General features: G+C 43.8%; 1 protein-coding gene across 1 annotated transcript in view; it reads right to left on the reverse strand.

Annotated features, from left to right (window-relative positions):
- SOX5 (SRY-box transcription factor 5) overlaps positions 1–27000 on the reverse strand; it is a 279452-nt gene that overhangs the window by 128861 nt on the left and 123591 nt on the right. The window contains exons 4-6 of the mRNA XM_066549577.1: positions 24811–24897; positions 11265–11437; positions 9012–9080 (exon numbers count right to left, since the gene is read on the reverse strand). Coding sequence (XP_066405674.1) covers positions 9012–9080; positions 11265–11437; positions 24811–24897 — 329 coding nt within the window. The remainder of the gene's footprint in view (positions 1–9011; positions 9081–11264; positions 11438–24810; positions 24898–27000) is intronic.

A 27000-nucleotide genomic window follows, 5' to 3' on the forward strand; every position in this document is an offset into this window, starting at 1 on the left:
TGCTTCTGAGCCTGACTGATGTGAGATGTTATTTTGAACATGCCAAAGCATCTGAACGGCTCCAGTCCTTTCTTTTCAGCGTGCATTCCTTGATAAGTGGCAAAGCTTCCCACTTATCAGTCACTCAAAGTGACTGTGGCTGTCAGCTGTGTACAAAGCGCAATCAGCTTGCAAGAAGAGACACCAGCATTTTTCTTCTCAGTTTGAAGCAAACACGTTTTGACTGCTAGTCATTCAATTTTAAAGCATCTTCAATTAGGGGCGGATGAAGATATAAAGAAAACACATCCTAAACACCTCTGCCAGCCAGCAGTAAAAAATTTATTGTTATCTCCTGCTTCACCTCACTGCAGAGGCAGCAGTGGCAGCCTTTTTTTGGCTGTACAGCAGGAGTGCTCAGGATTACACAGACAAGAGCACGGCCATGGAAAGCTTGTGCTTCTCCAGGCACTTCCAGGTGGCACCTTGTGCCCCTGCTGTGCCCACACCTGCACAGGTAGAGCTCACACAGCACCCCAGGCCACCCACTCTGAGCACAAACACTCACAGGATGACAGGGGCTGCTCTGCAGCCAGCAAAATGCCAAACAAAACCATCAATAAGGCCATAGAAATGCAGACAAGGAGGGCAAAAGGAGGGCTGGCAAAGGAGAAGCTGCTGCAGGAAAGGGTGGGCAGCTGCTTAAGAAAGGTTACTCAGCACCAGGGAGCTGAAAGTGAAAGAAGATGGTCAAAGTTGATAGTTGATGATGAGAGATGCAGAAATTGGAGAGGGGACCTGAAAACAATACAAAAAAAAAAAAAAAAAAAAAAAAGACAGGGCCCTGAAATGCCTGCTGAGGAGAGAGAGACCAAGATGAGGCCCTGGAGCACAATGCTGCCAGCTGTGAGGACTGGATTTGACCACTGGCCTGGCCTTTTCCTTACAGCCTAAGATGCTGGATTATTTTGGGTGTTTCAGTGCTCTGGTTTTTAACAAAAAAAAAGTTTCTGGCCTCTCCTTGTGATTGTGTGAGAGAAGTGGAAAATGGGAACACTGAAAGCTCAGTAACAGAAAGTAAATTAAGAAAAGATGCTAAAATGGCAAGAAAAAAAGGCATGAAGTTGAAAACAGTGTTATAATTTGAGAACATTTGGACCAGTAACAGTGGAGAAAACAAGTGCTATTGCCATCAAGTAGCTCAGCATAGGCAAAAAAATGCTGATTTACCTCAATCAAACATGCCCTTGCATTTCCAATACATTCAAGCTCACAGAACCACAGAACACTCTCAGTTTGAAGGGACCCACTCACATGTGGCATATATGGGGATCAAACCCCCAACCCATGCTCTGACCAACTGAGCTCATGCAAGTTTTAAGCAGATACTCCTGGTTTGTACTGGCACAACACCATCAGTACACAAATGTGGATGGTAAAAGGGTACAGAAAAGGCCTGAGATCAAACTACCTGCAGAAACTTGCTAAGGGTTACCTGTGGAGTTAAAACCATGGGGCAAACTGATCATCTGCACTGAAAGAAGTGCACATAAGGACCCCAACAACCTTTTATATAACTTAACTTTCCTGCTAAGGGAAGGACATGAAGGCCCACAGGTTACTCAAAAGTCCAGTCTAGCACAAATGTTATTAGCTGAAGCTGAGAGGACAGAAAGCAATTAGCTCATTCTCACTGATTTTTCTTTTTTTCCCCCCTTCTTTTCCCTGTTTCCCCCCCAGCCCCAAGGGTTTGTTTGTTTAGGGTTTCTTTGGGGTTGTTGTTCTCTTTGGGTTTGTTTGTTTGTTTTCGGTTCTGTGCATGCATGTGTGTGGCTCTGAGTAACTTCTTTCCCAGGGGATTCTCGCTGCCCAAGGGACAGGCGAGTCCCTCTGATAACTGATAGGAGATCAGCTGCAGAGCCCTGTGAGGAGCAATTGTTCTGCCTCTCTGCTGGCAGCTCAGGGCTTTGGGAAGGGGCTGCAGAGTCATGGGAAAGGCTGCAGTGTGACTCCTCCTGGGCTCTCCCCGAGTGCAGCCCGCCCCGCCTGTGAGCTGCAGGAGAACAGCTGCCCCTGACACATGATGGACGTGCACAGAGCGTCCCCACATCCAGCAGGGCTCCAGCGTGCTCGGCCTGGCCGCGCACTCACAGCTCGGCACATCCACGCCGGCAAAAAAAAATAACAAAAGCGAAAACAAACCGCTGCAGTGGACAGAGCCTGCTCTAAAAATATTCTGGAGAGCGAGGAGGAAGATACTTTCTCACAGTTTCCTACCAAAGAAAGGTCCCATAAAGTCCTGCTCATACGAACAAGAGCCTTTTCTCCATGTTCAGTGGGAGCTGGATCAGGCACTACTTCAGCAGTTTTATTGTCTTACCAAGGAAACCTTCTGTCCTCACCTCTCTCTAACATGCAAAGAGGACTCTGGTTGTGGAAAAACTAATTCTGCTCTGCCTTGCAAAGTGATTGTAGCAGCACAAAGCCCTGCTCTGCTGCCACTGACTTCTCAGAACAGCAGAATTCCCAGGGAAAACAGGAATCCAGGATCAACAGGCATTACTGGATCTGTAACCAGGCCCTTGTGCAGCCCCTGCTCATTTCTGTATCTCCAGTGAAGGACTCACCACCTCCAGCCCTTTAAAACCCCTGAAGAACTCTGGCTGGGAACCAGGAGAAATGCCCCAAGACCTTGTGGCTGTCCTGAGGAGACACTGACAGGGCAAAGATTAGGTGTAAGGATCTCTGCCCTCCTTGTTAAAAACCCAAAGTTCTCCAAGTATTTAGCTCATATAGTGGTCTGCTGGAGGTTTGTTTTTTTTGAAGAAGCATACAGAAAATAAATGCCTTAGCCATGTTGGAAATACAATTTAAGACTGCAAACTTGTTGGGGCAGGGAAAAAAAATCTTCACATTTCTTTTTGTACAGTCAATTAATCTGTGTCTTCTCCCAACAAGAGAGAGAAACTGGCACCTTCTACAAAAAAACCAAAAAGAACACAAATGGGCCTGGATAGCAAGCAGCCAGCTCTGGGTAACACACAATTGCTCACCTGAGGAGTGCAGAGCAAATAACAAATCTAAAGAACAAAAATTACTGCCATAACTGGTGGGTAAATGATGGTACTGAAGCACTCTGGAAGAAGGTCTCTACCACTGTTTTGGAAGACTGGAATCAGCCCAGAACCTCTTGCTGTTTGGAAAGTTCTGACAATAACAACTGTGTCATTTCAAAACTTTGCATGTCAAGCTTAAGAAATATTTTGCTGAACTTCGGTGTAAACTCAGAAACCAAATCCCTCTTTCCTCCCCAAAAACATAGCTCTGTTTTGAAAAACAGATCTGGCTGAGAAATGGCCTAGCCATCCTGCAGGAAATTCTAAGTTCAAGACTTTTATTGCGTTCCAAATTGGAACATCCCAAACCTCAGAAGGCAGTGAGAATGGGAATATTTTGGTTTGAGAACTCAGCACCTCTTCATCCACCCACAGCAGTGATGGGGAAGGGGACAGAGCCAGCTGACAGGATGCAAACCTGGATGCAGACCCCCAGGGGAAAGCCCTCTGTGGAGCTGGCAGGACATGCAGGGCAGGGAGAGAGCCAGGACAGTCCCAAGGCTGCAGCCCCAGGGCTCACAATGCCCATATCCCCCTCTGGACAAGCTGCTGAGGCTCTACAGAGCTCCAGGCCATCAAGCCCACAGCAAGGTACCCACCCAGGAGCTGGCAAAGCCACAAACCCCCTGGCAGGGCTGACACTGAAAGGGTTAATTCCACTCTGCTGTGCCTGTGAGACTTTCAGCAGAGGAGCAAGGCCTGCAAAAGCTGCTTTCAGCAAGGAGAGCTGGGAGATGAGAAGAAGACATGTGGTCCAAGAATGCAGTGATAGACAAAAGGACTGGGAATTGGGAACCTGGCCTGGGGTTTATGGTAATGGGGTAAAAACTGTTCTAAAAAAAAAAAAAACAAAACCAAAAAACTCTAAAAAACTTCTAAAAAACTGCACAGAGAGATTGTACACCCCTTGCAGAATCTCCTGTATGCACCTTCAGCCCTGAATAAAATTATTCCCTCTGTAACGCAGCTTTAGGGCTGGAGAGATGAATTCCCACATTTCAGGCATTTGGTACCAGGTGGAACAGGTCAGAGACACTGGTTCCAGCTTTGCATCAGAATTTAGCTGGGATCCCCTCACTCTCAGGGGTCCCAACCTTCTCACAAAAAAAGGGTCCCATTAAAACATCTGCTCTAGCTCTGAACGAAAAAGGAAACCCTCTCCTCAAACACAGATTGCTGTCTGGCAGGAATTGCCCTCAATTTCAGAAAGCACTTGGTTCTTGGGCTGAGTATGTCACTCAGAAAAGAACACAAATTAGTAACCAATTACTGACAGTATCAAACCAAAAAAGTCAAACAAAACTGTGGCCTAAACGTTAGAAACACTGTAAAACAGCGTTTTTGCTGCCTGCTGCTTTGAGATCTTAGTTTTACATTATTGGCAACCTGAAGTGTTCCAAGATCTTGAGCTGGGCTCTCCAAAAAAAAATTTGACTAAAAATCAGAACAGATTAGAAAACAGCATTTGGCCTCTGTTTTGTTTGCCTTCTAATTTTGGAACTTGTAGTGCTCATGGTTTCAGATTTTGCCTGGAAATCTGAGAGTTGGAAGTTTACATTTGGGAGAAATGAAAGCTGGCATTTTTGTCATCACATGACTCCAAGAGCTGGGGCTTGAGGGAAAAACATAAAACATTGTCAGGTTTTCCACAAAATTGTGAGATTAGCAGTATCAGTTTTATCACAATTTAGGCTGCAAGGTTGACCTATTTTATCAACAGTGCCCTACTGAATATGAATTGCTTTATGAATTTTAACAACCATATTTCATTTTAAATACAGTTCAATTAAAGTGACATTTGTCAGTGAGCTCCAAAGCAAAGCCTTCCATCAGCATCCTGGGCCAGGCTTTGTCTCTGGGCTGCAGGAGCCCTCCCTGGTGCCCTGAGGCTCAGGGACACCCTGGAAGGAGGGGTGACACCTCTGGGAGCCCAGCCCAGCCCCATGAGCACATCCCAAGCCTCTGCCCCTCTATGCCCAGCTGAGATGGGAGCTGCAGAGCTCCAGAATGCCCAGGCTTCAGGGGAAGGGCACCAGGGAGAGATTGGGGACCCACAGAAGAGGAGTGGGTACCCAGGAGAGCTCCCTTGAGGCCCTGGAGGACAAAACTGAGCTGAACACCCAAGAACTTGCTGAGCTGTACCAGTGTCAGAACCCAGGAAATTCCTCTGGCTGCCCTGGAGGGCTCGAGCCCCTGCCCAGGACCCCTCTGTGCCTTTGATTTAGCCCTTGGAAAAAACAATTACCAACCTTATATGAAGAATTACAAGCCACGAAAGTTTCAGCAGAATGACAGTTAATTTCTCACAGGGTGAAAAATAGATTTTTTGGGGTTTTTAGAATGGGGGTTCAGGAGGTAAGATGAAGGAATCTGGGCATGTCCAGCCTTCCTCCTCCTTCTTCTTGGCCTCCATCTTCTGCTGTGATGGTGGAACTTTTGGATTGGTTTAGAGTAGACGCTCAGTGTCTAACATAGGTGATAGGTATTGGAAAGTAACTGTAAACATTGTACATGTAGTTTTTAGTATAAAAAGATAACACCGCCCTGGGGGCAGGCCGAGTGCCTCTGTCTGACTTGCTGAGTGGACATCAGCAGGACAGGAGAAAGAATTTTATAGATAAGAAACAATAAACAACCTTAAAACAAGAAGTGAAGAGCTCTGACTCCTTCTTTGACTGCCAGGCTGGGAAAAGAGACTTTCTAACTTAACTCTGAGCAGCTAGAGCCCTCAGATACCAGGTGTCAGCCTGCCCTACAATTTCTGCCTCAAATACAGCCTGAAACCTTTGGGGGTGCTGATGCACAAGGGCTGTGCAAACCCAGATTCCAGCTCCATCTATGGCAGAACAGCAGGACCAGGCGTGCAGGGAGAACAGCACCAACACTCAGCAGGCAGGAACCTCACAGGGAAAACCTCACACACAAAGATTGGGCAGAGCAGAAAGTGTGCATGGGGGGATGCATCCCAAAGTGCCATAAAAACAGGGGAGGGTTAGTTAATTATTCAGAGAAACTCAAACCTCTTCACAAATTAGGTCTAGAACATCCTGAAAAGTCGAAAAAAAATTATAAAAGTTTGCCAAAACACAAAATCCCATCTAGATCCTATTTTAGCATTTTGAGGTCATTCTCAAATTTAATCCAATCTGCAACTTTTCTCCAGCTTACTTAACTCTCTATACAAACTCCTTGTTTTCTGTTTTAGTGACACCACCTTCCAATGAACTCAGCAGAGATGGGCTTGGAAAAGACGTGCCACTTAGAGACTCGCATGCCAGGCACATTTTTCTGAGCTCAAGGAACTAAAGCATCTTTCTGCAGCATCCCAGAAGTGCTGGTTTAACTGAGCTGCAGTTCCACAGAGCAGCTGCAGTCCTCTGAGGAGGAGAGGGACTCACAGCCTCTCCCTGGTTATGGATTGTGTGATGGGCTAAGGAGAAAGGGAACTGTTTCCAAGTTAGCACACTGAGAGAAAGGACTCATAAATCATGGGGTCGGCCAGGTTATGCTTTTTTCTAACCTTAGGGTATTATGCTTTCAGTACAATATTTTAGTGGCTTTTTTCTGTGTAATAATTTATATGGAATTATGGCGACTCTTACAAGCTTAGAAAAAAATTGGCTCAAGTAAAACGACTCCTTTGTCATAAATAAGTTGAGTTCACAGCTACAGCACAATCATTCAACTGCACCTAAGTCAAACAGTTATCCACTCTTTGTAGGAATATTTCCCTGTCAATAAATCTCATGCTATTTCAAAACTTCAGGCCAGTGTGACAGAAGCCTGTTAGATTAATTAGGGCAAGGTCAGGAAAGCTGAACTCACAGTTACATTCCTGTCAGAGTTTTCTTCCACCTCCTGTAACTCACAGGCTGACTGTAGACTCACTCACTTATTTTATACATGGACATCTTAAGGGAACTTCATTGCCTTAAATTATATACAAAGGGTGATTTCTTTAAGAACTGTTTCTTCTCTGACAGTCACTAGCTGAGGAGAAATGTTTTGCTTTTTGTTCCCTGTCAATAAGGATTTTTTTTTATTTTTAAATGTTTTTCCCTTCAGAGTTATGGGCTTCAGCCAGGGTTCATGAGACTTCAGAATCATACATGGAACTGCCCAGACTGCCTGTGCAGTATCACCCAAATTTCACCACACACAGATCAGCTCTGTGGGAATGAGAGAGCAGCACTGCCTCCCTGCCTGCTCCATTCCTGACCTTTCCTGCCTGACCATCCAAAAGGAGGGTGCCACAAATCCGATGGGGTCTGTGTGAAGTGGACCCTGGAGGTGAAATCCTGACCTCAGCAGGGTCAATATTGCATCTGCAATCTCTTGAGACAGACCCCCAAATCATTCCTGAGGATTGCAGCTTCCATCAGATGGGACTTGGCTGACTTTCATTTACTACTGACTTAGGTCAAACTTGGACCAGGGATCAAGAGATGAAAGGCTCTATATCTCATTATCAATAACCAGGGTTTTCTTCACTACCCTAAAAACAACATACTTCATTCTTATCTACAGGGCATTAAAACTTAAAAGGGTTGGGGTCAAATTACATTACTTCAATTTATTTTTATTCACTGCTTATAAAACAACTTCCTCTCTTGCTGCCATAGCTAAATGCTAAAAATACAAATATTTTCCTTGCTATTGTACAGGTTTTGCTATTGTTTTTCTTTTTAAGTCCTGTTAAAAATGCAGCAATAAATAAAAATCCCTCCCACACACAAATTAGGAAGCAGAAAAGAGTACAGGCCAAACCAAGCCTTACCAATCTCAAAATCATTTTCAGCAAAGCACATCTTGTATAGAAGTTGCCTTATAACAGAGGGATGGACCTTCTCAGGAGTTTTTCATAAATGCCCAAGTCCAGAAATGGACAGAATGTCCTCTGGAATAATACAGCCAAGTTTTCTTCCAGTATGAAGCCGTAAAACTCCTCTGATGTGGCTGGAATTAGGTTTCCTTAAATGGCTTACAATTGTGATTGATAATTTTAGGCAACTCCCTCTGAAATGCTGATGAAAAGCTTTGGAAGGAGAATCCTGCTGCTACTGAACAAATAGAACAGAGTCTACAGCAACTCACAATGCTCTGTACAAAACTGCATGATTGAACAACCAGAGATTCCATCCTGGTCCCAGGTATCTGTAAAAGTCAAACCTTTCCTTTGTTATCCCATGTATTAGGTTTATTAACCACTCCTGTTATTCCACAGCAAACTGATTTGCACTGTTCCCAAAACAGGGGCATGCACATGGAAGAAAAGTAATGAAATGCAGTCATTGGCATGAAAAGAAACTTCTGAATACAGTATGGCAGAAAGAGGCTAAATAAAGTTTACTGGGTATGCTGGTTTACCAACTTCTACTCCTGGGGACAAACCTGCAGGTACCTGGAACTTACACAGCTGCTCTCCAGAATCTAACCAACCCTTTGGCCAGCTTCTCACTCACACAATACTTCCCACAAATAAAAAAATCCAGTCTCCCAACACCTCAAGGCAGAGGGAAGAAGGTGCACTTGATTATCAACCACTGAAGATTATCAATCACCTCAGCACAGCCTCAAAAACAGAGCTGTAGGACACTGGTTCCAAACAAACTCTTTCTGGCAATTCTTTTGTCACTCCTGAGGAAAGAGGATTTGGTCCTGCAAATGTCTGCTTGCATGACCAGCTCCTCTAACAGCTTCTTCCTGACCCTACAAAAACCATGCTAATCATATAAGGCCTTCCAAAAACTGACCTTGTTTTTGCTAATGACAAGTACAATCCTCTTGTGTTTCTATAAACAAGATGCCAGCCAACTGCAGAGATTCTTAAAGAAACTGTGGCAACAATGGCTGAGGGATGGAGTGGGGAAGGGAAAGGAAGAATAACAGGGGTGTGGGAGGAGATGTGTCTCTGACCTGGATCTGCTGCTGAAGAAGGTTAATTTTGTGCTGCTGCTGCAGAAGCTGCTGCTGTTGTCTTGCAATCTGTGAAGAAATTGCACAGGAGAAACGTGAGATATGGATCACCATTCCCAGAGTCCATCCACAGGAAGCTCTGAGCCTGCTTAGTTCTTTAAATCCCTCCTCTGAGCCGAGGAACCCCCGAGGGCAGAGGCTGCTGCTGAAGCAAGGGGGATGTGTTCAATTCATTGCTAACACCAGTGAGAAAGGGACTCTTATGGAAAATGCTGGGCTGCACATAAGACAAGGACCTATGCAAAAATCTTACTGAAATAATGGCACTGCCAAAATTTCCCAGCAGAGAGAACAACCCCAGCAGAGAAACCAAAAAATGGTGGAAAAGGGTAGAAAAAGCAAAAAGGTAGCATGGCCAGAAATATTCTTCTGTTTGGCACCACCTGCTCAAAAAGTTTTTAAAAAATGGCAATCTGACATCATGGAGGAAGGTTCTTAGTGTACTTTTATTAATGTAGAAACAGGCACAAAGAGACTGGAACTGAGCTTGGAAAAATCCCTGGCTCTCCAGTGTGTGTATCAGCTGCAAGGAGCTGAGGGGGCAGGCAAGGCCACAAGGCTCACCATGAGCCTGCTTTGTGAAGTCCTTCTGAGCCTCCTCTCAAAGCCAAGTGCAGTTTTCCAGAAGGACTTCCACCCTCCCTCTCCCTAAATGACTGCAAGTGCTGCCGTGGACACATTTTACACCCATGAAGGAAAAAAGCAGACATTAACAGAATGGAGTTACGAGTTCTAAAGGCTGGAGGGAGATAAACCATTCTTGAACTTAAAAAGCAAGAATGGAGCCTTTCCTTAAGAAAGAAAAATTATTTTTATCACTACATTTTTTCAGAGTTTGGATATTTTCATTTCCGCATAATACAGAAGTATACACAATTTCTTCAATTAAAAGAAATCTTAGTTATTTTAATTTCTTATTGCCTTTTTCTACTGTCTTCATTTTCTTTTTCACTTTCAAATCCCTGTGGCAGGGTTGACTTTTGGAGGCAGGGTAAAGAGAATAGTTTCATACAGGATGTCTCCTGGTGAAAGAATCTTGCCAATTCCACCTTCACTCCTTCCTCTACCTTTGCTGTCCTAACAACAGCAGGATACAAATTCTGCAGCTCAAGGTAAGTCACTTCTGTTCTCCCCATGTGGGAGGTTCAGGCCAAAATAAGATAAGGTTTTTAAATAATTAAATTAATAATTTTAAATAATTAAAACCAGGGAAAACCAAGGCTTAAATGTCTGAAGGTAGCAGCAGTGCCTTAGAAATCTTAAGACTTGCTTAAGTACAATACCAACACTGAATATGACAACTATGACAGATTTCAAAGAATTTTGTGAGTTTAAAACTCACAGAGCTGCAGTTCTGTGATAAAATTTTCAAGTAGATATCTAAATATTCTCTGCTTGCATTCAAGTATGAAAGCAGACATTAATTTCTGTTAAAATCTGCCCAGTGAAATCTGTGAGAGAAGTTAAGTTTTTGCCTAAAATGTTGTGTGTCCATGTGTGCCCATTGGAAGTGATCACATGTGAAAACCATGTTTGCATTTCCAGTGAAGGGCATATTTGCAAAAACTGAAAATCAAGCCTCTCAAGTGCAGAAGAAAAAAAGCCACACTTGTTCACTGACTTTATATTATTCTCTGCTTTTTCCACAGTTGGCAAAACCCAGCCTCTCCATTTCTCACGTTACAATCCAAGTGCTGCATTTTGTTCTTTTTATACCTGTTCAGTATTTCTTAATCAAAGCAGCTTTGGGGGATTATTCAGGAGGGCTGGATGTGCCTGTTTATTTACAGACAGTTTAAAAACCCTAACGGTATTGAAGGTAATAGAGAATTGCAGAATATTCTGAGTTGCAAGGGACTCACAGGGAGCATCCAGCCCAACTCCTGAACGAGGAGACTGAACCCACAGCCTTGGCATTGCTGGCAGCAGGCTCTGAACAACTCCAAGATGGATATATTGCAAATCAAATTTGCAAGCATTAACATCCTTCTATAACCTGTTATATCATCTACATCCATAATTAGGATTAAACTGTGCAGCATTCTCCTGATACGTTTTTGTTCAAACCTTTCCACCTTGGAGAACAAACGGAAAAGATTCTGGGTGCACTTTTAGGGTATGAGGGCTAAAGCCAAGGTGCTGGCAGCCCTTGCAGAGGTGGCTGGAGCTGCAGGCAGTACAATACCCACTCACCTGCTCCTGCTGCTGCTTGGCCAGCTCCATTTGCTGCCGCTGCTTCTCGATCTGAGACGCCGCCAGCTTCTTCTGCTCGTCGTGGGCTGCCAGCAGCTGCTCCCTCAGGCTGGTCAGCTGGTTGATCATGCCCATGAGCTGCCTCTCCTTCTCAGCCAGGCTCTCTGGAGTCCCTGGGCATCACATGGTGGGGGAGAAAGAGAAGAGAGAACATTTAGAGCGATGCAGCTCTTTATTTTCTCTTTATTTTGCAGCTTTACTGCAAGCAGAGTTTCAGGAGAAGCAAAGAGCAGAAGCAGATTGCAGTATGGTGCACACAAAGACCTGCTCCTCTACATGGAAGATAAATCTGTACACAGGCTTTCATCTGGAGTCCCCCTTCAATGCTCCTTTGCCCTTTCATCTGTTCTGCACTGCCTTTCTGTCAGATTAACAGAGGGAAATAATACTGCCTATTTTGAGGAAGTTTCAAGTTTTAAACACTGGGGAGTAAAAATCAACCCTTTAAGGTTTGTAAGAAAACATTTATGGCAGAAACTTAGGGAAAAGATGCAGTTTCTGTAGTATCAAAGCATTGATGTAGGGTAAGCATTAAAATCCCTCTATAACCTGTTAGATCATCCACATCCCTGATAAGGATTAAATGATACAGTATTTAAACTGTCAATAACTCCCATTGCTGTTGCTGCCACTGAGGTGCAATTTTAAAGGACAAATTCTTTTATAAACATATCCAAAATGGGAGTTAAACACAACTCATCATCACTCTCATTTGTACTGTTGTTAGATGTTTTTATAGTGGAGTTCAGCTGACACACACAGAGGAACTCACTACCTCACTTTCAGAACCATGCTGAAGAAATTATTTTTCTACCCAGAAGGACAGTGGTTATAAGGGAGCATTCTTCTGCCAATGTCACCAGTGCTCTCCAAGTGAGAAAAAAAAATAAACCAAAAAAAAAAAGGAAAAAGAAAAAAAATTGGCGACTACAGCAAGCACGTTCCTAGCCAACTATCAGTCAGACATGGAAAGAGCTGCTGGTAATAGCTCATTTAGCCTACCCCCTTGCCAGTGCAGGAATGTTCCCCACAATATTTCATACAGCCTGCTAGACTGGATTGAAATGTCTGTGATGGTGAATCCTCTGCTCTTGCTCTGAAAGCCCTTGAGGTGGCACTGGGAGGGCTCTTTGCTTTTACTGAGCTTAATTTCCTTTTTTTTTTTTGTTACTTTTACCTAATTTCAATGATGTGATCCCGAGCACCATCCCATTTGCAACGTCAGCCAAGTGCAGGCACTTAAGTCCATTTGTAGACAGCCATATGCAAGTGGAAAAACACACAGAATCACCAGAAACAACGTGACAGAAGAAATGCAACTGAATTGTTTTTCATTAGGGTTCTAGAAATTTCTGTGAAAATATTCTCACCACACAACAAAGAACTACAGCAGAATATTCTCAGATAAAGCCTCCAGAAAAACTGTGGTACAAGCTGGAAACTTGAGAAACACACTGCAACAGAAAGCATAGGCCTTTAAACCTGTTCTGCTAAAAGCTGTGAGAAGGAATGGAAGCCAGTGCTAAAACACTCCCAGGGCTGAAGAAAACACTTCTAACTATGAGCTTTCCTTCCAGCACTGGAGACAGAGAGCTGCTACAAGTCATGCATTTGCCACCTGGCCATGGAATTAATCAGAGGTTTCTCTTGCATCCTTTATTTGTTGTTCCCCAGGAGAAAGGTGCGGTGTTTCCAAGAGGTGCAGAATTGTTCTAGGAGGCAGCCCCTGCCTGGCCTGTCCATGTGGATTTACCAAAAAGCTCCTCTAATGGAGACTGCCATGCACTGATACTGCCACTGAAACACCTGAAAACAAAATATTCTGTGTTTATTTATTCAGCAGATATTTCATTCCTAACTTTCACTGAGGGGTGGATGCAGGCATGAGAGAGGGGGAGAAGGTCCTACAGAAAGAAGGAGCACACAGGATTGCCTCAGCCCCTGAGTGAGGGCAAGCAGAAAGAAATCACTGTCAAACACACCAACACTCAACACTGCTGCTTCATCCCTGGATTTTCAGCTCCTACAGCAGCTTTCAGCTGGGAATCAAAAACCCCTTTGTGAAGTTAAATTAATCCCCATCTTTAAGTTAATCTGAAAGGTGGAAAATGTTTCCACATGTGTGAAGTGACAGGCAGAGAGCTCACAGTTCCCAGGAGAGGCAGGAAAGCCGTGCTGCTCTGCAGCCCTGTGTGCCCAGGCTGGGGCTGGGCTCCCTGGGAAGGAAACCCATGTGCCACTGACCTGAGCAGGGCACAGGCAGGGACAGGGACATCCCACCAGCCTGCCTGGCTGGCACAGAGCAGCAAAGCCCTTCAGCAGCTCCATCTGAGTGCCAACAGCAAAGTGCAGCCTGCAGCTCTTGGTGCTGAGCACAGCAAGGACAGGGATGTGCTGGAAGAGGTGCAGGGGAGGCCACAGGCATCACCAGGGCTGGAGCACTATCCTCTATTCTCAGAGAATATTTATTCTATTCTGTATCTATTCTATTCTCTTTTCTAGATCTATTCTATTCTCTATTCTAGATCTATTCTATTCTCTCTTCTCAGAAAGGCTGAGAGAGTTTGGGCTGCTCAGCCTGGAGAAAAGAAAGCTCCAGAGACACCTTCCAGTACCTAAAAGGGGCTTTTAAAGATGGGGACAAACCTGTTAGCAGGGCCTGCTGTGATAGGACAGGAGGCAATGGTTTAAGCTAAAAGAAAGTCAATTTAGGTTAGAAATAAGGAAGGAGTGAAGGTGGTACAACACTGAAACAAGTTGCCCAGAGAGTGGTGGATGCCCCATCCTTGGAAATGTTAAATTTTCAGGGTTTTGAACAATGAAAGCGTCGCTGGGCACTGCAGAGAGACCTGCTGACCTTCCAACCCAAACCATGACTGTGAGCTCAGAGCAGGCAGTGACTGCCAGTGCAGACACCAACACCACACTGCAGCCAGGCACACATTCACTCAGTCTCTTCACTATTATTATTCCATTCTTAAAGACAATCTGAAATGCCCACAAGGGGTGTTTTATATCCTACTTACCAAGTACAATGCATAATTCCTGGGGTTTATACAGCTGGAGTGAAAGTAGTCTGACAAAAGGCAGACTTCTTGCATTATATTTCTCGAGCTATTTCAGTTTGCTAATACACCAAAAGGGAAAATTTATCAGCATCAGCTTTATAAAAAAAAAAACTTCTCTTGGAGAATACTTCCAGGAAAACATGGCTTAGTAGGTACTTTTTTTTCCCAGGACTAAGCCATCCTTCCAGTAACTGGAATAGTACTTAATGATAATTTCAATTCTTTGAGGTAATAATTCCTTGCAAAGTAAGTACTTGGATAGCCATACTCTCAAGTGACCTGCACAAAACCAGAGGTAAAAAAAAAGATTAAAGATCAGCGATGTGGCTCTAATGAGAGATGGGGAGTTCTGTGCAATTTCCCCTTGTCTTACTCACACATCTATGGAAGCTCCACTGATGATGAACCACAGTTTTGACATATCTTGCAGGTAACTACTGGCTTATAAATGTGTGAAAATGAAAAAAAAAAAAAAGGGAAGTACTTGAATCAGACAGTCTTGATAATAATGTTAAATGTCTGCATTTAGTTTAAGTTTGGTATGTTTTATGTTAGCCTTATTACCTAGCACACCTTTCCTATATTTACTTTTCTTAAAATGGTCAACAAAAGTGCCATTTCACATTGCCATGACCAGTCATGTATTACTCTGCATAACATACAAAGGCCAAAGCATGGAGAGACTTATTTATTTACTTATTGGTGAGCTGAGGCCAACAGTGGGGTCACCACATGAGTACAATCACTTCCAGGAATTTTTCCTGGTGTATCAAAAACCACTACAGAGTTAAGAGCCCCAGTTGGTTCTCTACCCTTTTCTAGGTGCTGTAGGCAAACAAGGATGGTGGACTTTTGTCCCACCCTCACTATCTTCTGTGTTAACCTGCACGAGATCCAAACCTGCATCATGGTGTGAAGTGTCTTGGCAGCCAAGGGATTTCCATTTAAAGAATCCTGCAGCTCACAGGGCAAAACGTGTCAGTATTTTAAGCAACTAACCCAACAACAAATAAAGACAGCTGCTCAAATGATGCTACTCAGGAATTATTGAATTATCCACACGGCTGCTGACCCTGCTGGAACTTGGGAAGGGGTGCAGACCCCTGTCCCCAGCAGCTACCTGCAGCTGCTTCCTTCCTGAACTCCCTGGGGGCTGCTCCAAGATGGAGCTGGGCATGGCTCTGTGGTTCTGGAGCTGGGAATGGCCCTGGAGATGGGAATGGTTCTGTGGTTCTGGAGATGGGAATGGTTCTGGAGCTGGGCATGGCTCTGTGGTTCTGGAGCTGGGCATGGCCCTGCAGTTGGCCTTGACACCTTGCAGTGCTCTCACCCCAGCCAGGCAGCAGGGCTGCCAGAAAACCCCAAGTGTCCATCACTTGACAGCAAGCTGGACCGCTCCACAGAAATTCGGAGTGAGAGCCTCAAACCATGCCCCAAGAATTGCTCTGAACTACCCTGAGAGCCAGGGCAAACAGACATTGCACATTTCATGTCTAACAAAGCCTTTAACCACCTGCCCTTCAGGAGGTTGCTGTAGGTGCTCTCTGTGCTCCTACTGCAATGGCAGAACGTAGGTTTTCCACAACTGAGGGAAACAGGTCAGGCAAAGGACATCAAAGCACACACTGCAGGTTGGTAATGCATAAAGAACCAAGAAAAGATGCTCTCCAGATGTGCCAGCTTGTCCTCTATCACCATGAACAGAAACTCAGGAAAAAAACCCCACGTTTGTGGATGCAGCACCCACAGCAGATGGCAATAAAAGAAGACTCAAATTAGTGGCATTCTAGGCAAACCTAAACTTCATCTCAGATCAACACTACCCATAATAGTGTTTAAGTAGTAGAAGAAATTTACTCAAATGTGAAATAAACTATTACACATTCTTAGTTCTGATTCACAGTCTCAGACTGGCAGTGACAGTAACATTTTAATAAACATTAGAATGAAGACACCAATATGACCAAATGACACACATAAAGTGAGAAAAGGAACAGGAGAAACCTTGGCATACCCACCCAAAACAGAACCAGAGCAAAAAAAAGGCAGAGGAACTGCTTCTGTGATCAAAACAGTAAATACTTTGTTATAATTTATTAGACAGAACGAGAATGTAAATGAGAAATTGGGAAAGCCAATATTTTCTGTAACAGGCATTTTCAGTTTTTGCTGCAAATGCTGAGGCAGTGGGAGTGTTTGCTGCCAGCCAGCCCAGGGATGTGCATGTCCCAGGGGCAGGGCTGTCCCCAAACCCTCTGTCCCCTCCCCAGGAACTGCTGGGGATGCTCTGTGCACACTCAACCCACCCAGGCACTGAAATCCACCTGCCAAGCCAGTTTATACTGTCACAGGGACTGCCTAAACAGCTTTTGAACTGTCAGGATCTGTCTTTCAAAGGGAAATCAAAGAAAACAATGTGCAAGTACAAAGGCTGGAAGACATAATAATATTGTATTATGTTCGTATCATTAGCTGTGGTTACAAAAGGGAAAAAAAAAGCCTCCTGTATCTACAAAGTTTTCTATGGGGGAAAAACTCATTTAATGGAAATAAGAATATTTTGAAGTGCTCTGTATTCAAATAATGCTAAGATGTATACGAATAATTAGAGCATGCAGTATAAAGCATTTTTTAATTTCAAAGCACCACCTAATTGATCTTCTTAAAGACTGTTTGCAGGTATTGAGGTGATGGCATGCATTATGTTTTTCAAGAGCAAACTAAAGCACAGAGTTTTTAGCAACTCTCTGAAAGTCATTCTGCACTTTATGTGGTGTAGGAGGTTTTATTGCTGGCCCTGATGAAGTCACCAGCAGAACTATTGCAGCAAAGCCAAGAATTTCCCCACTGACTTTTAACAGTAATACACGTTAAATAGATAATTAAGTCTGTGTTTGACCCAGTTGGAGACGAGGTAGGGTTTCAGCCAAGGGGACCCTTATGAATGAAGCAATTATTGATGTCATCCAGCTCATGGAGCAGGAGCCCTGCCACAGCACAGCCTCTGTGACTTTGATGTAACAGCCCTGAGACAAGGGCTGAGCTGCAGCCCATGCATGAGCTAAAGGCTGAGTCACCTCCAAGCATTTCCTGCAATGCTCTGCTTTTTCAGCAGGCTTTTTTAGCCACCAAAGGTTACAGTCTTGATACAGAAACAAAGGTTTTTCAAACTGAACAATCTATTAACCAAGCTGTCCTCAGAAAGAGTGAAATCCTACTAGTCCTAACTGTACCAAAGCCAAAGAATAAATAAAATTATCAGCAGTTCATTAAATAACTATCTTTTCTAGAGGGTTTTCTTACAGCATCTTTCCTCCACAGTATCATTCTCATCCCAGTCTCAACTATTTTTTCCTCACTCCTTGTGCTACTTTTAACCTTGACATTTTAGAAATCTAAACCCAACAAGACTTTGCTTAGTAAGGAAATAAGAAAAGTAAAACAGGCCACCTAGTCTTCTACTTTAAGGCAAACTAATCTGTGTCATGCTCTCCCTCAATAAAAATCTAAAATTCTATTTATGACATAAATGTAAAGAGGAGTATTCCCATTCATGCTGCTGAAGTCACACACGAGGCAATGAGGAGCTGATGTTTCCTCCAGGAAAAGCAGGCTGAGGAACACATCTAAGTGGCTGAGGTAAATTCACAATTTAACATCTTCTTCCCCCTGTTCCTGAACAGCAATGTGAAACGTTTATGGCCAAGCAGTGGGACTGTACTTTAAATTCTGTACCTGCTGGGACGTGTGGGTCTGTGCTTGGGAACTTGTGCTGATGCTTCCCTGATCAATACTGCAGAGTGCTTCACTATGGACCAGAACAGAGCTTCTCAGGCCACTAAATCCTGCAGCTGTCAGGACAAAAACATCTGAAAACTGGCATTTTTCATTAAGTATTTAAGCCAACTTTGCTACACAATGACTGCCATCTTACAACTACCCACCTTGCTAAATTCAATTATTTCATCCTATTGCTGGGGCGAGTCAGCATAATGAAAGAAAACTTTCTGACTGCTTTTTACTTGACAAGCCACAGGCTCCAGAAAGAGAAACAAGGAAAGACAATTCAAACTGATTGGCCTGTACCTACAGATTTATGTAATGAATCTTCTCTGTCTGACAAGTAAAAATCCATTGTGGGACAGCGAGATATAAGGAAGGTTTTTATTTCAGCAGACAGACTTTCTTAATCTTTTATGATTTTAGAGCAAGGTGAAGAATGAGTAAAACCAAATGATGAGCAATTACCCTCTTTTGCCATTACCAGCCTCAAGAACTCATATTCTGTGGGGAAAAAGAAGCTCAGCTGCCTGCTCTGTACCAAACCAGCACTTTGGTGTCTCACAAGGCTGGAAAGAGGCTGTCACTCAGCACTCCTCATTTGCTGTCAGAAGTGAGTTTTGGTACAGCAGACCACAAACAAGGCTTGGTATTCAACCAGGTTAGCAACTCATTGTCAAGGTTACAAAAGGAACAGACAACTCTGTTTGTGCTGAGACTGTTTCTCAGAGGTTACTCATTGTTTCACTGTCTAGACAACAAGTTAGAACCAGGCCAGGAAAAGAGCAATTGCTGCTGGAATTTTATGCAGCAGCAGGAAAAAGAGTAAAAAGTGGGTGTGTGTGTGTATTTGCTTTGTTGTGACAAACTGGCAGTTGTAGCTCAGTGGCTTTCAGCTCTATCAGGTAATTTTAGAACCACGAAGCACAGCTTTAGGACCCTTTTGTCAACCAACTCTCTGAACAATTTTTAAATACAGTGGTTTGGTCCCCATATGTTCAAACAAAGCCATTGGCATTTACTACCTCAATTAGTTCAATTTTATTCCATCATCTCTATCAATAATCACATCTTAAAAATAAAACTAGAACCTGACTTTCTGAGAACAAATTAAATACCTTTATGTACAAAAATCCGGAACAACCTGAATTAGCTGCTTTGCCATAAAACAACATTTTTAGATGCTTTAAAAAAGATTCCTCCAACCCTGCCTTCCCCATGCACAACCCTCAGCTAACCTCCCATTCCAGGTCAAACAAGAGCAGCTCCATGCAGCCACCACCTCTCCCCCAGGCTTTCTCCTGGCCTGAAGAAGCTCTGTGTTGGCTCAGCCAGCCCTGGATGCCTCTCTGCAGCCTGAGGGCATCACACTGCCCTGTGACCAACCTGCCAAACTTCCTCCTGAAACTCAGGATTCCCTGGGTGCAGCTGGGCAGCACCCCATGCACCCCAGCACTTCTGGAATGTTAACAAAGCACTAAAGCTCCATTGGCAATTTGCTGCTATTAAACCCCTCAAAAAAGTAAACACAAAGAAGACACCAAGTAGGCTGCAACAAATACTGAATTTATCACAACTAAAAGCTGACAATCCAACATACCTCCTTCACTTATGACTCTCAGCCTCCTTCTCTTGCCACTCCACTTACAATACTACTCACAGAAAAAATAATGCAGAACACCCAGAGCTGACACAAGTTTGCAAACCTTTTTGAACCATTAATTTGCAAATGCAAAATTGACACATCTCCTGGGGATCTGCGCTGTATTAGTCAAAGGTTTAAACCCAGTGTATTCCCCATGAATAATCTTTCTCCCTTTCCCCCTCCTTCTTCCTGTCCACATGTAAATGCAGAATTTCTTGTCTTTAGTTTACAGATTATGTGATCCAAAGTGTCACTCACTGGATTACTGCACATAACCTGAGCACTACCCAGAGCTTACTTGTCTTCAACTTGTGCAGCATTACTTAACTGGAATTATCCCTCACAATCCATACAGGAATCTGCACAGCTCACTTATCTCAAGATTCTGTGTGTCACCTACCAGATTATCCGTTTTAATCCATACATTGAATCTACATAACATATGTCTTTAATTCAGGGGCTCTGATGAGCTATAGTATCGCTGAATGGATTATTTCTCTTTAGCCATTATTGGCAGCCCTAAAACCCCTCACTGCCTACTCTCTGGTGCCCCATCCCCTGAGCACAGGGGCACAAACAGAGTCTGCAGCAAGCACAGCTCCATCTCACATCAAACCACCTGCACTGGCACTGCCCGGGACCTGGAACCCAGCTCCTCACACAGAACAAACCTCTGTGCTATGGTGAGCTGCAGAGCAGGGCTGGGAGGCTAATCTCACCTTCAGTCACCTCCATAAATCTGTGCTTACTCCAGAGCAGCCTCCAGAGTCACCCAGATTTCCATGGACACAATGAAGAGATGACTTTAACCCAATCCCTTTCACAGGGAGCGCAGAGAACTTCACCTGAGCTGTTTACAAACTCACCCACACAATACAAAAGGTCTTTCAAATAACAACAAAAATACATCAGATTCAGACCTGCCCAGTCTTTCTTGAGAGATTTGGGCACAATCACTGTTAACAATGCCTTCAAGAGAAAACCAGCTCAGAAAGACTGGAAACAGAAGCCTGTTCGACCTTTTGTTCCACACACCTATTCAAAATTAGCTAAGTGGGGAACATAAAAAATATGCCTTGCTGTGTCTTGCCAAGTTTCAGCAGAGAGATGGACAAGATTAGCAGCAAGGCTTTGTGCACACCAAGGAAGTTTTAACAGGAGTTTTCATCATGGTTAAAGCTGCCTCACTCACCCCAGTGTGAGCAAGGCTGGACAACCCTTGATGCACCTGAGGCCCAGCGCCAGTGAAAGAGAAGCTTCACTTTATAATTTAATTTAAAAGTTAATTTTATATAAAGGAATGATCACTGATAATTAAGGAATACATCTATTTTTGATAGCTTTTCCTACTAACATTGGAGGACAGCACCTCCTTTCCCACTGCAGTGCACAGCTAACAAGGCAGTTACACTGACAGCAGAAAAGGGGATGATTTTCCTTCCTGTACACCACCACTTTGAGACCTGAGGATCTCTCTGCTCCACTGAATCCAATAAAATGCATTATCCAAGGATAATCCAGAGGCCTTTTGAGCCTGGTTTTGACTGGGATGGATATAAGCAAGTTTGAACAGGCTTTAACCAAGTCAATATACGGTTTTACAGCTTCACTATAAATATTTCAATTAAATAGCACTTTTGTAGGTTTTGCTATACAGCAACTTGTTTTGAGCAGAGTAAAAATTCCATAGATATCAAAACAGAATTTCTTAAGAAACTTCTAGTGCTAAAATTGTAATTTAGCCCCAAACTCTCTGAACAAGCACAGGTATTTGAGTTACATTTTCTACAGACAGAAAAAGTTCTAGGCTTTGCCCCTTTTTAAGAGCATTCCCTGGCAGTACCTTTGGGTCCAGCTGTGGAATAAAACAACCCATTTCCCTTTCAATTAGTAACTGGATGGATATAAACCCTTCTAAGTGTGATCTTCAATCTGCAGCTGCCTCTGCAGACACTCAGAGATGGCTCTTCTGCTTTATGGGTGTGCAGACGAAGAAAGGGGGGTTTAAATAGCAGCCAAAGGTGACAAAGCAACCAAGAGAAACAACTGAGCACAGAACATGAGAGCCTGGCCACTTCCAACCTCTCACCAATTTCCCTGTCTTTAATAAAATACCCCTGCTCTCTAGCTTAAAGGAAATCACGCTAATAGAAAATAAAGTCTCACGCTAATAGAAAATAAAGTCTTCCTCTTCATCTCCCTTTCTTTAATCTCTCCCAGATAATAAAACTCAATGGTAATAACACAGACTTGGGCATTAACAGTATGTAGCCTGGTGCTGAGCCTTTTTGCACATGATGTACTAAAACTCCCCCAGACCTAATGAAAAACACAATGAAATTTTGAACAGTTAAATGGAAAAAACTGTTCAGTGTGTAAGACAGTTGGGCAGCACAGCTCCTAGTGCTGTCCACATTCCAGGGTGTATTAAACATAAGACATTGCTTAAATGGGGGTTTCCAAATATCACTAATAGAGAAATGAGGGGTGGAAAAAACGCAGCTGCCGGGCCAAGTACAGAGAAAGAAGTTAATTAAAAAATCACAACTGGAAAACTTCGTAACTATAGAATGACAAAACCATTTTGCAGCAAATATACGTGTGTTTGTACACGTGTGTGTGGGTACAGAGCAGCTCAACTTGCACACCTTTCCTGCTGCCTCACTAAATATAGCTGCAGTACAGCTGAGCCATTGTTTGTTGGCTGCTCAGGGCTGATGGTGCCATGAAAACCACATTCCTGGGCACTAAATAATCAGCCTGCCTGACCCCCCAAGAATCTGTAAGTCAAATTCATTTACCCCCAGAGGGCAATGCTCTATTGTATCCTCCCTCCTTTCCAGCCACCTAGGAACAATGGACAATAATTGCAACTGTCACGGCAGTCAGTAGGAAAAATAAACCAGTGCCTGTTTTCACAGCTTACTGCCAAACTTGATCCAAACACCTAATAACCATGCCCCCAACCACAGAACCACAGTCACACTAAAAAGCCTCAGATGTGAGCCTTTTGAACAGAGCTACAGAACAATAACTCGACTTGTGTTCAAAATATAAAGCTAAAAACCAAAAATTAAAGCAAAGAAAAGTCTTCTTTGAGGCTGTGCTGTTGCTCCCCATCCTTTCCCCCAGGCACGACTGAAAGGACTGTTGAATTTCTCTGGTGGTAGCATATAGCTGGCTGCTGCTGCTTTCAAGTTTAGCTTGTGAAAGGGAAAAAGAGGAAGGGAGAAAAAAGATTGCCCTCCAAAAGAAAAAGATCACAGGCAGTGGGAACAGACCACCTTCTCAGTGCACAGCACTCTTCAGAGCAGCTCCACAGAGTGCAGAGGCACTGGAGAATCACTGGGAGTCCTTCTAAAGGTTCCAGTGTGTCAAGAATTAAAGAGGCTCCACACACTGTGCAAGACCTGCCCAAAAGTGGGTATCAAAGATGTCTCCCCATACTCTGTCCCTGAAACATCCTAAAGATGCATCAGTTCATGGCAAAGGGTGATTTCATCTTAAACAAAGTGCTTTTAAAACCCAGACCTCCTACCTAAGGTAAGCCCAGAGCTGCCCTTCCTCTTTAAGACCTGTTGCTTTACACACATGGACCAGGAATGAAAAAATTAGGGTTTGGCCCTCTGGAGCCATAATAATCACCATCATCATCATCATCACAACATCTCAGCCTGTTGGGGGCTGGAGCACTGCATTCTGTTATAAAGTTACTCCACAGATGTAATGAATATGTATCTTTGAATTACAGCCTGCTGGGGAGAAGTCTGGGGAAACCAGGGGAATATTTTCCTGTTTGGGTAAGGCAGTGGAACAGCACAGGCTAATGCTGGTGGCTTATCAGTGACAGGCTGGAAGGCCCACAGAATTAAAATAACACTTTCTCTGCATCTGCACCAACCCAAGAACCTGTGAGAGCATCTTGTATTGTGTGCTTTACTGAATATTGCACATCTCTTGTGCACAGGGCCCTTAAACCTGCCAGCACAAGGTCTGGGAGCCTGCCTGAGTGAGCATCTCTAGAGCAGGGACAACATTAGCAAGTAAACATTCCAAAGTAATGGACAGAAACTAAACCCTGTTTATAAACACAGGAGGAGAAGGGCTTAATTTTAATTTCATTCTACTTTCACATTTCCAAAACAACGCTGGCTTGGGTTTTGCTACTCCAGATGCACACTGCTATAAACGGGAGAAGAATCAGAGTCACTGCTTCTTTTCAGAGTGATAATGGCTGCTCTGAAAACTTGCAATTTTTGACACGTGTGTTTTGAGTGAGTTCCTCATCATAAGCACTGCAGAGGAATTATAAAAATATTAAATTACATGAAAACAAACAACCACAGGTTCCCTAAAACGACCTCAGATATATAAAATGGGGAAATATCTTGGCAAAGCAGAAACTACTGCTGCTGGAGAGTGGTCAAATTTTGTCATTTTCCTTCTGGAGTACGGCTTTAAAAGAACATGCTCTAGTGCACAGATGTTGTACGCTGTCTTTTAAAATCTGCACTGGCTAATTTCAGTACCTAGAGGTACCATTACACAAACTTTGCTCTTTTTATTCTTCCCTACATGCAAAAAAAAGTAAAAAAAAAAAAAAAACAAAACAAACAAAAAACTACATCATCGAAATCGGTCCAAAAATAAACAAGGAAATCAGATCACCCTCAATTTCAGAAGCTGAGCTCTGCTATACTCTGGTACCACATATGTCTGATACTGACTTTTTTTTCCCCCTATCCAGCAATAGGATGTGCTCGTTTATAACAGAGAACGATATAGGCAACAAAAGCTTAATGTAAATTCATTCACTTAGGGCAATACAGCATTCCATTGATTTATATGATCACAGATGGAAGTGCATACATTTCATTTAAACCCCAAATTACCGTGTTTGAAGGGGAGGGGAAGAGGAGCAGACAAAGTTCCACAAAGCCAGCGGTATTTGTATATTCATTCTCAATTTCCTTTAGCAGAGAAACAGCGTTACCTTTTATTTCTCCAAAGTTCCCTGATCCCATGGCAAGAAGCTTGTCTTTCCAGTCCTTTGATAGTAGCTTTTCAATACTGGGAGTTTCTGAGTGAAGGGGGGGAAAAAAAACGTAAGCAAATCAACATGACTGTCTCCACAATAGAACTCATTAAAAGTCTATCTGCTAAAAATAAGGCCAACCCTATTCTGGGCCCCCAGTTCGTAATGACTTCATCAACAAACTGATAAGAGGGGAGGGAAAAGAAAAAAAAAAAAGGAACAAAAAAGAAAAAAACTGAATGTGTTTTGTCACCTGCTGTTTCAAAACCATTAGCTTTTTCCTCTAGTGGAACAAAGCTCCGGTAATTCTGTGTTACAATGGGCACATGTAAACCTGCAGTTCATTGTTTTTCAATTTGGTGAACAAGTTGCTGCCTATAATGGATGCCTGTCAGTTTCTGGGTGTTAGTCTGTAGTCAAAAAATAATTATGTTGATAAAATGCGGAGTAAAGAGAGAGAGAGAGAGAAAGAGAGAGAGAAGCAAAGAATTAGCTCCTAAATCTGCTACATGTAATTATATCCCTCTGAGTCTTTACAATTACATCCACTTCATAATGTGTGTTTAAACATCGTGTGGTGGTAAGCACACTGTGGAAAGATTTTCCGGTAACACACGCATTATAAATAATAATAAAAAGTTGGGTATGGAAAAAAGCTTTAAAAGACTGCAAAATCCAGAGGGAGAAAAGGCATCGCTTAGAATGGAAACCCATTATTTGCTCATTTCAGATTCTATCACTTCCTTTAAAAATAAAATAAAATATATTTGTTCAGTATTTTCAGGAAAAATGCAGCGAGGGTGTGGATGGGTCTGATATTTATGTCTGCAACTCTTGTGTTCTGACCTCTTTTTGTGTAGAATTTTAATGCATAAGTAAATATAAATGCTAATAAAATTCAGAGAACATTAAACTCAATTCCAAACAATGTAATTGTATATTCTTGTCAGCATTTAGATGGGTACACAATTACAATAGCTTTCAATCCCACGATTAGCACTGCATTCAGTTAGAAAATGGAGTGTACTAAAAGATAAGTGTCCCAGTATGTGCCATCTAAATAACAATACCCACACTTATTATCTGGATCTAAGACATATACCGCTATTCTCCGCATTGGTGTTTATGTGTATTTGTATTTGTTCAGGCATTTGTTTACCCCCTACCAGGAGCATAAAGGGAGCGCACGTTAACTTATCAAAGGGACCGTCTGGCCGAGAGACCGTACAATTATTAGCAACTGGTTAACTTTCCCCACAGTAAAAACCATTACGAGCCACCTTCATTATCTCGTTTGGCTAATTGCACCTCGCGTCCCCAGCCGCAGCTCGGGGCTCGGAGCCGGGCGAGCCCCGATGCCCAGGGAACGCCCGTGCCAGGGATGCCCTCCTGCATCCCTCATCCACCAGCCCGTGCGCTCGCAGGCAGAGGGACGGACAGACAGACAGACAGACAGCTGGGAGCAGCCCCGATGCCCAGGGAACGCCCGTGCCAGGGATGCCCTCCTGCATCCCCCATCCATCCATCAGCCCGTGCGCTCGCAGGCAGAGGGACGGACAGACAGACAGACAGAGAGCTGGGAGCAGCCCCGCGTCCGGCCGGGGGAGCAGCGACAACCTCCGGATGCCACCGAGAGCACAGAAGGCGCTGGGTCCGCTGCGGGTTTGTTCACCTGGCAGCGCCCCGAGCTCCTCCTGTGCCCCCGGGGGCGTTCCCCGGGCTGATCCCGGGCTGCCCGAGGGAATTTCTCCCTTAGAATCCCCAATCGTGTCTCGAACCCCACGGAACCCCGGGGATGCCGCCGGAGCCCGCCCCGAGCGCGGCCGCTGAGCCGGGGGCGCCGCCGGGCTCTGGCCACTGCTCAACTTCGTCCGTCCCCTCGACGGAAACCATTTCCCACAGCGTGAATAGGTCAGACAAACACTGCCCCTCTCCCTTGTTTCTTTTTTTTATATATACGTATATATATTTAATTATTATTGCTCCGTGCTTTTCTGCAAACTCCGGAGCGGCGTGTAAGCAGGCCGGAGCAAGCGCGGCGTTTGCGGCGGAGAGCCGTCAGTCAGTAAAAGCCAACAAACCTTTGCAAAGCAGGAATGCGGCAACAGGGATCCATTGTGAGCTGACAATGGGCTCCGGAGCCCCCAG

This window comes from Molothrus aeneus, chromosome 5 (genome assembly GCF_037042795.1).
Source record: "Molothrus aeneus isolate 106 chromosome 5, BPBGC_Maene_1.0, whole genome shotgun sequence".
In the NCBI taxonomy this organism is placed as follows: domain Eukaryota; kingdom Metazoa; phylum Chordata; class Aves; order Passeriformes; family Icteridae; genus Molothrus; species Molothrus aeneus.